General features: G+C 50.1%; 1 protein-coding gene across 3 annotated transcripts in view; it reads left to right on the forward strand.

Moving 5' to 3' along the window:
• The window catches only part of LOC101717032 (transient receptor potential cation channel subfamily V member 6), a 14,952-nt gene continuing 2,169 nt past the window's right edge, over positions 1–12,783 (forward strand). Inside the window, exons 1-13 of one of the 3 annotated variants that reach the window (XM_004860515.4) lie at positions 1–375; positions 8,179–8,276; positions 8,396–8,518; positions 8,887–9,024; positions 9,309–9,407; positions 9,543–9,715; positions 10,201–10,347; positions 10,426–10,638; positions 10,947–11,033; positions 11,133–11,209; positions 11,431–11,596; positions 11,949–12,015; positions 12,373–12,641. In XM_004860515.4, the coding sequence (XP_004860572.2) occupies positions 248–375; positions 8,179–8,276; positions 8,396–8,518; positions 8,887–9,024; positions 9,309–9,407; positions 9,543–9,715; positions 10,201–10,347; positions 10,426–10,638; positions 10,947–11,033; positions 11,133–11,209; positions 11,431–11,596; positions 11,949–12,015; positions 12,373–12,641 (1,785 nt within the window). In that variant the 5' untranslated portion in view covers positions 1–247. The remainder of the gene's footprint in view (positions 376–8,178; positions 8,277–8,395; positions 8,519–8,886; positions 9,025–9,308; positions 9,408–9,542; positions 9,716–10,200; positions 10,348–10,425; positions 10,639–10,946; positions 11,034–11,132; positions 11,210–11,430; positions 11,597–11,948; positions 12,016–12,372; positions 12,642–12,783) is intronic. The other 2 variants (XM_013078011.3, XM_021240933.2) reach the window with 2 other exon arrangements.

Here is a 12,783-nt window from a genome sequence, read left to right on the forward strand (position 1 = left end):
GCTCTCTCCCAGCAGGAGCTCCTGCTGACGAGCCCAGTGATTCCCAGCTCTGCTAAGTGGAGCGCGCTCTGAGCCCTTAGCAGACTGCCTATCGGCTGGCTGGAAGCCCTCACAGGAGCAACAGGAGACGGGACCTCTACAGGGAGAGGGCAGGCCGGCTGCTGGGGGGACTGATGCGGCCCCAGGGCCAAGCCCAGTGGGGGTCCAGCCTCAGCCTCAGTCCCCCAAGGTGTCCACCTCCCACTCCATGGGGTTGTCCTTGCCCGGGGAGAAAGGGTTAATTCTCTGCCTATGGAACAAGTTCTGCGGACTGTTTCACAGACAAGATTCCTGGGCTCAAAGCCGAGATGAACTGAACCTGCTGCAGCAAAAGAGGTAAGGCTCACCTCTGCTCCAGCCCCTTGCTCAGGCTTGCAGCCCCCTTGCCTCCCATCTTTGCCTGGTACACCTGGCTGAGCTCCCAGCCTAGAGGATCCTTGGGAGCCCTGTGTCTCAGGAGTCTTGGCCTGCAGGGCCAGCTGCCCAGGACACCAGGTGGGAAAGGAGGGGCTGCCTGGCCCAGGTGCTCATTATCTTGGAGTGTCAGTTCAATTCTGGAAACTTCTGAGTACCGTTCTAATGGCCAGGCACCTAGCTGGGCCTCATAAGGATTGTGATATCATGGCCTCTCCACCCAAACGGTTCAGGCAGGTTGGGACAATGCCTCCCCTACCTCTGTTCCTTGTCCCTAGAACAGTCTCTCCACAGAAACATATGTATGGACGAATGAGGGAGTGATGGGATGAAAACAGCAGAGAAAGAGCTAAGAATGCACAGAGCTACAAAATTAGACAGAATGTGAAAATAGTGTTAGTTCCTGGGTATTTATCTCAATCAAACCTTGCCAAACACCACACTGTATTCCAGGCACTGTCGGGGGAAGGTGGGAAGTATTATGAAGACCAAAAGAGCTCAGACCAGTCCTGCAATGTTTCTCTCCATGGTGGGGTAGGTGGCACGGGTACTTGGTTCCAAAACCAGATGAGCTCCAGGACTGCTCTCATTCAGGACAGGTGATGTGTGAGTTTTTAAGGAAGGCTGACTTCTTGCTTATAAGCCCTGAAAATTTCCATAGACTCACTCAACACCCCGCCACCATGGCAGCTTAGAGTTGGATTTGGGAGCAGGAGAGGAAATTCATGGAATCTGGACGGCACCCTACACATGTTCTCCACCCTAAGGTCTCTAATGGATTTTTCTGTCTAGCTCATGGTTAGCTAGAAGAAGTCCTGACTTTAGGGGCTTACTATGAGTTCCTAAGGAGGGAGATAATACTTCTATTCACATGGGAAAGCCTGAAATTTTTGTATCTTAGAGTTGTTCTCCATCTCTGAAAGCAGGGGCTGCCTCAGCCACAACAGAAGGGTGCCTGGGGTCTCTTCCTCTTTTGCTCAAGGATTACGGGCTTGGCATGTGCCCCTTCATGGAGCTGCGGCTTCCTGTCTCTCACCCCAGCCACCCACCTCTCTCCCCCTAGGCCTGGGAGACTAGGGGCCAGGCACATGTCTGGCTGCTGACGTCTTAGGGCAACAGAATGGCATTGTGTTGGAGAATAGGTCCTCACTGGTTCTACTCATCCCCTTCCCACTGCAAGAACCCTGGGGCTGGGGGCACCAAGCACAAGCACAGAAAGGCCTGGGGCTTGAAGGTGGAGGTATTTTGTGTGCCCCTGCTGTGAGGCGAGGACACAGTGGTAGACTCAGGCCCTGGCAGACAGCCTGGCTGAGAATAGGCTGTTGCACTGTCTGCCCCAATTCTTATTAGGACTATCTGGTGGGCCTCTGCAGCTCTGGGCCAGAAAGACTTGATGTAGTTAGGAGACCTCCCTTCCATTCCCTGATCATCCCCTAGCCTTCTACTTTGTTGGTCCTCTTCTCTCTGGACACCAGGAACCCACAGTTTTGACTCCTCTTGGGGTGGGTTCTTCCCGGAGGGAGCTGCAGTTGCCTGGAAGGGGCATTTTCCAGTCTATCCAGCCAAATCTCGAGATACACATGGGACAGCTGTGTAAGTAAGAACAATATGGACAGATGAAGGTGAGCTGATGAGAGACAGGAACATACAAGATACTGAGAACTCGGCACTAGCTACCGTTACCAACCTAGCTCATAAACCCAAACACAGACCAGGCAGGTAAGTCTTGTTATCCTCACATAAATGAGGCAGGTAAGAGCTCTGGGGAGAGTTAAGAGGGGGGTCAGAAGGCCTACCAGGGACACAGACCAGAGCTCTCCATGGGGTCAGTGGATTCCTTGGTGCAGAAGATGGCCAAGGAGAAGGGAAGGCTTTGAGGTCTCTGCAGGATGACCAGGGACTCAGCCTTCCCTGGTCTCAATCATGTAGCCCCTCCTTAAATCCACATTTCTGGAGTCCAATCTGAACTCTCCACTTTCTCCCACTTCTAGATCACCTCTCCCTCTGGTTTGAGCTTTCTCATTTCCTGATATTTAATGCCTGAAATGTTTATTGAGCATAAGGTACTCCACTAGGGTTGTGGGAACGAATATAACATTTCCTGCTCTCAAGGAGCCTGCGTTCTGATGGGCAGAACAGGCCAGTATGCATTTATAGGTGGCCCTCCACTTCTGCAGGTTCAACCAACCTCAGAGATAAAATACTCAAAAAAAAAAAAAGATTCGTTATTATGGACATGTACTACCCATTTAAGCACATAACAGTTGCATTTGTGTATACATTTTTCCTTATTATTGTTTCCCTAAGTAATACGGAGTAACAATTATTTATGTAACACTGACATTCTTTTGGGTATTGTAAGTCATCTGGAGATGTTCTAAAGTGTACAGGAGGATGTGCACACATGATATGAAAATGCCATGCCACTGTAGAGGAGGGACATTAGCACACATGGGGTCTGGTGTCCTGGAACCTGTCCCCTCATTTCTGGGAGTGGTAACTGTGTGTGGATTAAAGGAGACTGTGGTAAGGGCCGCAGAGGATACTAACAAGGGTGAAGGGAGCAGAGGAGGAAGCTGGAGCATCTGATTTCAGCTGGGATTGGGTGTGTTGGAGCTTCAGAGTGTGCACTGGTGTTTCCCATCCTGACTGCCCACACCTCCATGCTGACACTGTTCCTCCCCAGGAAGAAAGCTGGGCATGCCGAAGGATTTGTTATGGTTTTTATTTTTTTAAGTGTATGTTTGCAACACATAATAGTTACATTTGTTTTGAGAAATACATATATTTTTTTTCATATCTTGATCAATTTTAAATCCTTTATCCTCCCAATATTCCCTAGATCCCTTTCCCTCATCTCAAAAAAGTCTGCTTTCTTATCATCACTCTTTCATTGTACTCTGTAATTTATTTACACTTTGCGTTTCTGTTATGTAAGTAGCTATGTGAATACATGTGGTAGAAGGGTCTGGGAAAACTAAGCTTTGGGATTCTCCTGTGTACTCTGAAGTCCTGCTTGCTTGGGTAAACACATACGCACATACATGTCTGTACTTACATGTATTAAGGAGTTCTCGCAGTTTAGAAGATGGCCCCGCTCCAGCCCTCTAACTAGCTACTTTCTCTGGTTCTGGCTTCCTCATCCCAATGCCAGGAGCCCAGACTGGAGGGGAGGTAGGCTACAGGTGCCTGGTGGATGCCACCTCCCCTCACATGACTGATTTTACCTTCACCTGTGGTCACTGCTCCAGACTTGCCCCCAACCTCCTAAGAAAAACCAGGAGGAGTCATAAAACTAGAAGAACCACATAATTAAGTGGTAAGAGCCTGGGGCTATGCTCTTGGCCAAAGTGTCTGCCTTTTAACCCTGTGTGATCTTCTGGCAACAGTTTGCCATGTCACCTCAGTTTCCTTTTCTGAAAAGTAGAATTACACAGCTTGTGTAAGAAGCCTGTAGAAAGCAAAACTGAATGGTGACTGGGGTGTGCTGAAAGCACATCTGACTAATGGGATTATTGCGGTTAAAAAATAGCAGTAAAAAGGCAACTAGAATAATGCCAGGAGCTGGAGCGGCCATCAACTTCCTCCTAACAGAGCTGAATTTACCAGGCCATGCCCGTGTGACCGCTCCCAATCTCACCCAGGGGCCACCGTGTGCTGAGACAGTGCTTGCAGAGACACCGATGGCACCCATGTGTGCCCACACGGTCCCCCTCTGTGCTCTCTTCCAACTCTGATTAGCATGGAGAACGGGGACAGAGAGATAGCTAATGGGCCCCTCATTCCAACTCTGCCTCTGACTTCCCTAGATGAACCACTTCAGAGCTCCGGGCTTCTGTCTCCTTCTGTTAGGTGAACAGATGAACAGTGTAGATCTGATTTCTGGGGATTTTGTAGCCCTAAACTTTGCATTCAAACTTTTCTCAAGACTCTGCCTCCTCTCTTATGGTCCAGTGCCTAGAACAAAATTTGACTCCTGTCTATGGCCAATACAGGTGCATTGCGCATGAGAACAAGGAACAAATGGTGGCGGGATTCAGGCAGGGGACTGGGAGGAGGATAGAAAAGACTCTCTCTTGGTTGCCTGGAGGCAGCCCTAAGTGAGTAATCAGTGATTTCTTTATTCAACAAAACATGTACTAGATTTGTGCCAGAAACCCCACAGTTCAGTTTCCACCAGCCCAATACTGAACTACACTGTTCAAATTATAATTACCCAGAAGAACGAATTATTCTAGGCCTGGAAATACCATTCATATTGTTATAATCTCAGATTTGCTCTACAATGTCCTTGTGCTACTTAATCAATGGGAACTAAAATGGCTTCAACTTTTTGTTTAATTCTTAGTTGCATATGTAATAATGTTAAAAACTTTTTGGAGGTAGAGAGAATTTCTAATTCTTCTTCATGTGAAAAATATTTATGTAATGGGTTAGGAATAATTGCACCTCTAATTTAGAATTTCTACACCTTGGCATCTTTGACATTTTGGGCAGGATAATTCTCTGTGATGGGAAACTGTCCTGGGAAAGATATTTTGTGCTGTTCTTTCCTCTACACTCTAGAAGCCAGTGGCTCCACCCATACCACAGTTGTGATCTAACTTCCTGTGGTGAGCTGCACTGGAGAATCTGCAGGACTCTGGTGCTCTTTGTCTCTCCACTCCAAAGCCCAGGTATTGGTGTTTGGGGTCTGTCTTCTCACTGCCAGGAACTTCAGTGAGAGATTTCTCCTCTGTCCCCTTGCGGCCCTCTGATGTTATTGCAAGTAATGGTTTCCTGATACAAACCATGGGACTCCATCCCACACTGGCAGCCCTCTTTGCTGGATTCTGGGCTTTGCAACCAGAGGAGGCCATTTCTCTAGGAACCTTGCTGTGTTGGCTTATAAGCTCTTTCTTCATCTAGAATGGGGTCTACTAGATTTCCAGGGAAAATACAACACACCTATTTCAGTTTGAACTACAGACAAGACAAACAAAGAATAACTTGTTGGAATAAGCAAGCATGATCCAAATATTGTACAGGGCATACTTACATATTTTTAAAATAGTGTGTACTAGATTGGAATTTAATTCAGCAACTTGTACTTTGACTTGGCAAATCTAGCAACCCTAGGTCTTCCGAGGGTCACTGGGATAGCAGTAGAGGTGAGTGAAGGAACTCACAGAGGCATGTGGAGGACATTTGCAAGCTTCAGAGATGTGTAGGAACCTAAGGGGAAATCTCTGGACCCTTAGTGCAGAGAGAGAGACAGACAGACAGACAGACAGACAGACAGACAGATACTGATTACAACACATAGTGCAAGACACTGGAATAAAAGTAAGGTCAAAGGAGGGTGGAAAACATCCTGGGGACGATGTGTGTGCATGTATAAGGGTGAGGAAGGGAAGTGTTGGCTCTAAAATATCTGTAGAGGAGGGGTTTGGCCAAACGGTTGGAGTTAAGGTGGTGCAGAAAACTTGTTTTGCTTCTGGGCTTGCATACCAAGCATACTGTCTTTCACTTAGATTATATGTTTGCTTAAGGCTGGCTTAGGGGTGGCTGATGGAGGTAATAAGGAGGGGCAGTAAAGCCAAACCACTTTTTGGCACTGCTACTGATTCATCCATTCCACAGCTAGGACTAGTGAGTAGCCACTGCACACTAGACATTCTCCCCTGCATGGGAGGGCAGAGCAGACAATGAACAATTGCTGGCTGGGGGAGTTGATTTAGGGAGAAGGAGCCTTGTGGGCGCAGGCACAGGGAGAACTGTGCGCTCCACGGTGCTGAGACCTGTGGTGAGACCAAAATGCTGAGTGTAAGGAGTGAGTGGGAGCAGCAGAGGGTGGGAAAAGAGTTGCACAAAGACCTTGAAGGACCTCTATGTTCCTGACACTTGAGCACTGAAGGAGCCATTGGACTTTTGGGAGCTGTGACTGCATTTGCCATTGTAAAAATTGTTGTGGCAGTACCAAAGAGCGTGGATTAGGTGGAGATAGGGTGCAGGGAGAGTGTCTAGGAGGATATTTTGCTAATGTTGGGCTGGAGAATGAACACATGAATTCATGAGTATTAGTAGGGACAAAACGGAAGAGAATGAATGGAGACAAAAGTTTAGCTATTGAGTACACAGGGAGTGGCAGTGACCCCAGGGACCTGTTGGGGCAAGTGGGGGCTGTGGTTAGAGGGAAATATGAGCCACATTTCCATTCTACCCCCAGCCTCACACTAGATTTCTTGCCACTGTCAGCACTTCAGCTCCTGTAGATGTCATTTTGTATATCACATAATTGGCCATCAGTGGATAAATAGGGTTATTACATTCGTGCTCACAGAAAGACCACATAGCTCCAGGCCAACAGGGAAAATGGACCAAACAAACAAAAAAATGGATGTGTCTTAGTTAGGCCAAGTTCTGACTTTATAAGAGATTTGTAGTCCATTGCTGGAATAAGACTAGAGAGTTTGTCTGGGGAGTTAGAGAAGATGATTTTGCCTGAAACAAGTGAAAAGCAGTTAATAGGAAAAGATGAGGCACCAGGAAAAAGAAACAGAACCTACAAATTTAAATTTTGTAAGCTGGAGAAAAAGGAAGAATGATTCATTCAGATCCTGATGAAATTCAATGAATGAATCTGGCAAACTGGATTCTCTAGTTTCTCTGTATCTATTATTATTGCAGTTTATATCTTCATAGGTGCCAATCGTGGAGATAAAGTGTCATTTCAGCCCTATAGATAGCAGGTCTGAGAGTGATGGAGAACATTGCTTTCTGAGCTGTAATGTGTGTGTGTGTGCTGTTGAAAATGGAAATCCCTGAGCTTGCCTCAGATTTATCACTGCAAATGCTTCCCATGCAGTGACCACACTCCAGCTACTGACTTGATTTATGCCTCTCTGACTTTAATATGCAAAAGGATCAGCTGAGGTTTTCCTTAAGCTGCAGTCTTATTTTCTAGGTCTAATGGTGAGCCTGAGAGTTGACATTTCTTATAAATGCTCAGCAGATCCTGATGGAAGACTGTAGGAACTAAGATGTGAGAAGCCAGAAAAGAGAGAAGGATAACCAGGGACAGAAGGTGGAGGAGGAGGAGGAGGAGGAGGAGGAGGAGGAGGAGGAGGAGGAGGAGGCAGAGAGAGAGAGAGAGAACAAGAAAATACAGCCTGCTGCAGCAAGGCTTTTGCCAGTTGCTTTTGGGTTGAACCTTAAAGATGCTGTAGTCCTGGGGAGGAGGAAAGTGCTAGAATCAAAGAACTCAGGCGAAAAGCTTCAGTAGGCAGAACAACAGGAGGAAGCCTGCTGGCTGCTGCATGTTGACTTCCTCCACAAGTATGCTGGAGGAACTCCTTACACTCCTAGTCCTTGCAAAACAAGGGTTATCCTGGAGGCCGATCTCAGGACACCTGCTGAGGGTAAACAGGTCAGGAGGTGAACACATGCTTAAGTAGAATCTTTCTTCCTCACCTGATGTGCGCAGGCAGCACATGTACTGCATAGCACATTCGGTCCCAGTGCTCAGGCAGACAGCAATCCAGTTAGAACTCAAAAGAGTGGACAGAAAGTTGGTTGGAGCTAACTGACTAGTCAGGAAGAGCTGAGCTCAGTGCTTTGGTGCTGTCCCGCCCTCCCTGCCCTGCTCAGGGACCTGGGGGCACCTGTCTCGGAGCCTAAGTCCTCACTCTGCTCCACAGCTGGGCATGCTCACTGTCACACCTCTCTCCTTGCATTTCCTGGTAGGATCTGGGAGTCTCCTCTCCTTCTAGCTGCCAAAGAAAATGACGTCCAGGCTTTGAGCAAGCTGCTCAAGTATGAGGCCTGTGATGTGCACCAGAGAGGTAAGGAACAGAGCCTCAGGCCCATCTCCGGGTCAGCCTCAGCCGGGTCCTCCCATGGGTCAGCACTGCCCCCTTCCCTTGGCCCAGAGTAAGCATAGGACTTCTCTCTGTGATACCAGGAGCCATGGGGGAGACAGCGCTGCACATAGCGGCCCTTTATGACAACTTGGAGGCGGCCATGGTGCTGATGGAGGCAGCCCCAGAGCTGGTCTTTGAACCCATGACATCCGAGCTGTATGAAGGTGAGGGTCCAGAATCCTAGAACGGAGAGAAGACTAGTTTGCTGTGTGTTATCAGCAGTCTCAAGAGCGGATAATTTGGAAAAACCAGAGAGGACATTGGAGAATCCCTACCCTTTCATGCCCTTCCCCAGCAGTCTCCCTAGCTCCTTGTCAATCCTGAGTGCACATCACTAGAGCACCTGTTGTCTGAACTGCAGGAGGACTAGAGGGATGGGAGCAGGGAGTCGGATCCCCAGGAACCCTGAATACTCATAGGCTCCTGTCCTCCACTGCAAGACACCCAAGGGAAGAAGAGCACGGGTACAAATGGGAGGGATCCCTGCAGGGTCCTGGAGACAAACCAAGGACTGACAGCTCTCTCTGTCCAGGTCAGACTGCCCTGCACATCGCTGTCATGAACCAGAACATGAACCTGGTGCATGCCCTGCTCATCCACGGGGCCAGTGTCTCTGCCAGGGCTACAGGCGTCGCCTTCCAACGCAGTTCCAACAACCTGATCTACTATGGTAGGCATTGGGCCAGGCTGGGAGAAAAGGAAAGAGAAGAGCAGGTGGGGCAAAGGGTGGGGTAGGTTGGGCTGTCTGTCAGAATGGAGCAGCCCTTGCAGGACTGAAAGCCAGAGACTGAGTGCCACCACGAGCTCGGCACTGTCCTTTCCTCTGCTTCTGCTGGACAAGGGTCAGCAACACACAGCCTGGGTGTAGGGAGGAGGAGGCACTCACCTGGGGACACTGCCCCTCTCATCCTGGGACCCCGCTGTCTCCTGCCACTGATCCCACTGTGTCCCCAGGGGAGCACCCTCTGTCCTTTGCAGCCTGCGTGGGCAGTGAGGAGATCGTGCGGCTGCTCATAGAGCACGGCGCTGACATCCGGGCCCAGGACTCACTGGGTAGGAACTGGATGGGGATGGATACTGGGATGTTGCAGGGGCTGTGCTGGGAGGAGGGGGACAGGCCATGCAAGGTGGGAGTGGGGCCATCAGGGAAAGCAGGCCTGTGGCCACATGAGAGCCTGCTCTCCCCAGGAAACACCGTGCTGCACATCCTCATCCTGCAGCCCAACAAAACCTTCGCCTGCCAGATGTACAACCTGCTGCTGTCCTATGACAGAAGGGACCACCTGCAATGCCTAGAGCTTATGCCCAACCACCAGGGCCTGACCCCCTTCAAGCTGGCTGGAGTGGAGGGCAACACTGTGGTGAGGGGCTGCCCAGCCCTGACGCATCTCCCTAAGGATTCTCAGCCTACCCTGCTGGCCCTGGCAGGGAGTACACATGACCTTAGACCCCACTCTGAGATCAGCCTGGGATGTCTCTCTCAATCTCTCTGTTGCCTCACCCGATTCCCTTTCCTGTCCATTTGCTCTGGCCTGAGTGTTGGGGGCTTATACAGCCTACGTCACTGCTGGGATTGTCTGTAATGCCCAGGACCACCTGCCCTCGTCACAGTAGCATCCCTTTAACCCCATTCATCTCCCTTTCTGAGCTCTGCAGGGAGTCATGGGAGAGCAAGATGAACCTAGCTGTCAGAGTAAACATGAGTTCTGCCCTCCAAAGGCTGTGGTCATTAACTGATGGCCACCAGCCTCTCCAGTGCTATTGTTCCCTGAACATAGGCTCCTTCCATCCTCTGAGGGATGCTCTCTGCCTTTGACACCTGACCATCTATATCCACCTCCCTCAGTTGTTCCACCACCTGATGCAGCAGCGAAAGCGCATTCAGTGGACATACGGGCCTCTGACCTCCACCCTCTATGACCTCACAGAGATCGACTCTGCAGGGGATGAGCAATCCCTGCTGGAACTCATCGTCACCACCAAGAAGCGGGAAGTATGAGATCTTCACAGCAGAGCTTCTGGCCAAGGTGCCGGTGTCCAGGGGCTGCCTGACCTATTCTTTTTGCTGCAGGCTCGCCAGATCCTGGATCAGACCCCAGTGAAGGAGCTGGTGAGCCTCAAGTGGAAGAGGTATGGGCGGCCCTACTTCTGCATGCTGGGTGCAGTCTACTTGCTCTACATCATCTGCTTCACCGTGTGCTGTGTCTACCGCCCCCTCAAGCCCAGGACCACGAACCACACCAGCCCCCGGGACAACACACTCCTTCAGCAGAAGCTCCTTCAGGTAACACCCTACCAGTCGCAGATGGGCAGATCAGGACACTGCCTCGTGCCTTTTCTCAGTCTGGTCCCACTTTCCTGTCCTTATCCCGAACTTTCCCCGTCACTCAGCTCTCCCATGCATGGGCATGGTGCACGCACACAGGAACACACACATTACGTCTAGGAGCAGACTTTGAGACAGATGAGACCTAGTTAGTGGGACCTGGTAGGTTAGAAAGAATCTGACAAAACTATTGGCTCTAGGCACTGGGGCAGGAAGGGCGAGTGCATAGAAGCCCTGTGTGCTTTGACCACCCAATTCCCACGCAGGAGGCCTATGTGACTCCTGAGGATAACCTCCGGCTGGTGGGGGAGCTGGTGAGCGTGGTTGGGGCTATGATCATCCTGCTGGTAGAGGTAAGGTGAGGATGGGATTGGAGGGAGCCTGATGGCTCCAGGCAACCGATCTGAGCTCTGGTCAGGAGGTGTCTTTTTGTCTCCCTGACTCCTCTCCAGATTCCAGACATCTTCAGGTTGGGAGTCATTCACTTCTTTGGACACACCATCCTCGGGGGGCCATTCCATGTCATTATGTGAGTCGCCTTCCTCTCACTCACGACAGCCCATGAAATCCGAGGCCCCGAGAACCTAAATCCCATAGATCCTTTTCCAGGGATGCACGTGACCCTGTGTACTGAGTGTGTGGCGGCTGAATCTCTGAATGTATGGGAACTGTCCCAGTTACACCCTGGCTGTCATGTCCTCAGGAGAACCCCAGTCTTCCTGTCATCACACCTTGTCCTGCTCCCCCTAGCGTCACCTATGCCTTCATGGTGCTGGTGACCATGGTGATGCGGCTCACCAATGCAGATGGAGAGGTAGTGCCTATGTCTTTTGCCCTGGTGCTGGGCTGGTGCAACGTCATGTATTTTGCCCGAGGATTCCAGATGCTGGGCCCCTTTACCATCATGATCCAGAAGGTCAGTGCCTCTCCCCATGCTTCCTAGAGAAAGGTCCCAGACCAAGTGTTGCCAAACCCTTCTTGAAAGAGCCTCAGAATGGATATTTCAGGCTTTATGAGCCATACATAATCTTTGTTGTATATTGGTTTTCTTTTCTTTTTCTAAAACAATCTTTTTAAATGTTAGAACTATTCTCAGGGCATGGGCTATGCCAAAACAGACCAGTAGATTTGGCCTGCAGGCCACACTTTGCTAACCCCTGACCTAGGACATGGAGCTGTTAAACTTATCAGGGTTATATCTGCTAGCTTTAGATGGGGCAATTGCTCAGGAAATATGAGATGTTCTCTCTGATTCCACTTCCCTCTAGATGATCTTTGGTGACCTTATGCGATTCTGCTGGCTGATGGCTGTGGTCATCCTGGGTTTTGCTTCAGGTAAATCACCTGTTCAGCATGGGGGCCATGGAGGGAGAGGTGGTAACAGAAGAATGCCTCTGGCTAAACTTGGAGAAGGAAGGGAAACAGAAGGCCAGGCAGAGATCAGAGGAGGTTGTGCAAGGTCTGAGGAAAGGATATTATGTTCCTCAGGGGTGAGGGAAAAACGGGAATCAGGGAGGTGGCGCTTGGGGTCCTATGACTCTAAGGGAACATAAGAACTCAAACTGTGAAGTGTGGAGCTCAGGTGGTGATGCTGGAGATGAGGGGAGTGGGCTAGAAGTAGGAAGCAGAGTGCTGGCTGTGGTAGTCATGATGCAGTTGCCATGGTAACTCTCACCCCCTTGGGTGGAGCAGCCTTCTATATCATCTTCCAGACAGAGGACCCTGACGAGCTGGGCCATTTCTACGATTACCCCATGGCACTGTTCAGCACCTTTGAGCTGTTCCTCACCATCATCGATGGCCCAGCCAACTATGATGTGGATCTGCCCTTCATGTACAGCATCACCTATGCTGCCTTTGCCATCATCGCCGCACTGCTCATGCTCAACCTCCTCATCGCCATGATGGGCGACACCCACTGGCGAGTGGCTCATGAACGGGATGAGCTCTGGAGGGCCCAGGTGAGCCCCTGGCAGCTGGGTTAGTGCGAGGCATCCCCTTCCTCTCCAGGAACTGGCCATGCTCAGAGAGCAGCAGGATAGTTTGACCCTACACGTGTTTGGTATTTATCGCACAATCTGGAACATAATGCCACGTGCGCAG

The sequence above is a fragment of the Heterocephalus glaber genome, unplaced genomic scaffold (assembly GCF_053883595.1).
Source record: "Heterocephalus glaber isolate CG9 unplaced genomic scaffold, H.glaber_assembly_v1.0 deba00000818, whole genome shotgun sequence".
Taxonomy (NCBI): Eukaryota; Metazoa; Chordata; class Mammalia; order Rodentia; family Bathyergidae; genus Heterocephalus; species Heterocephalus glaber.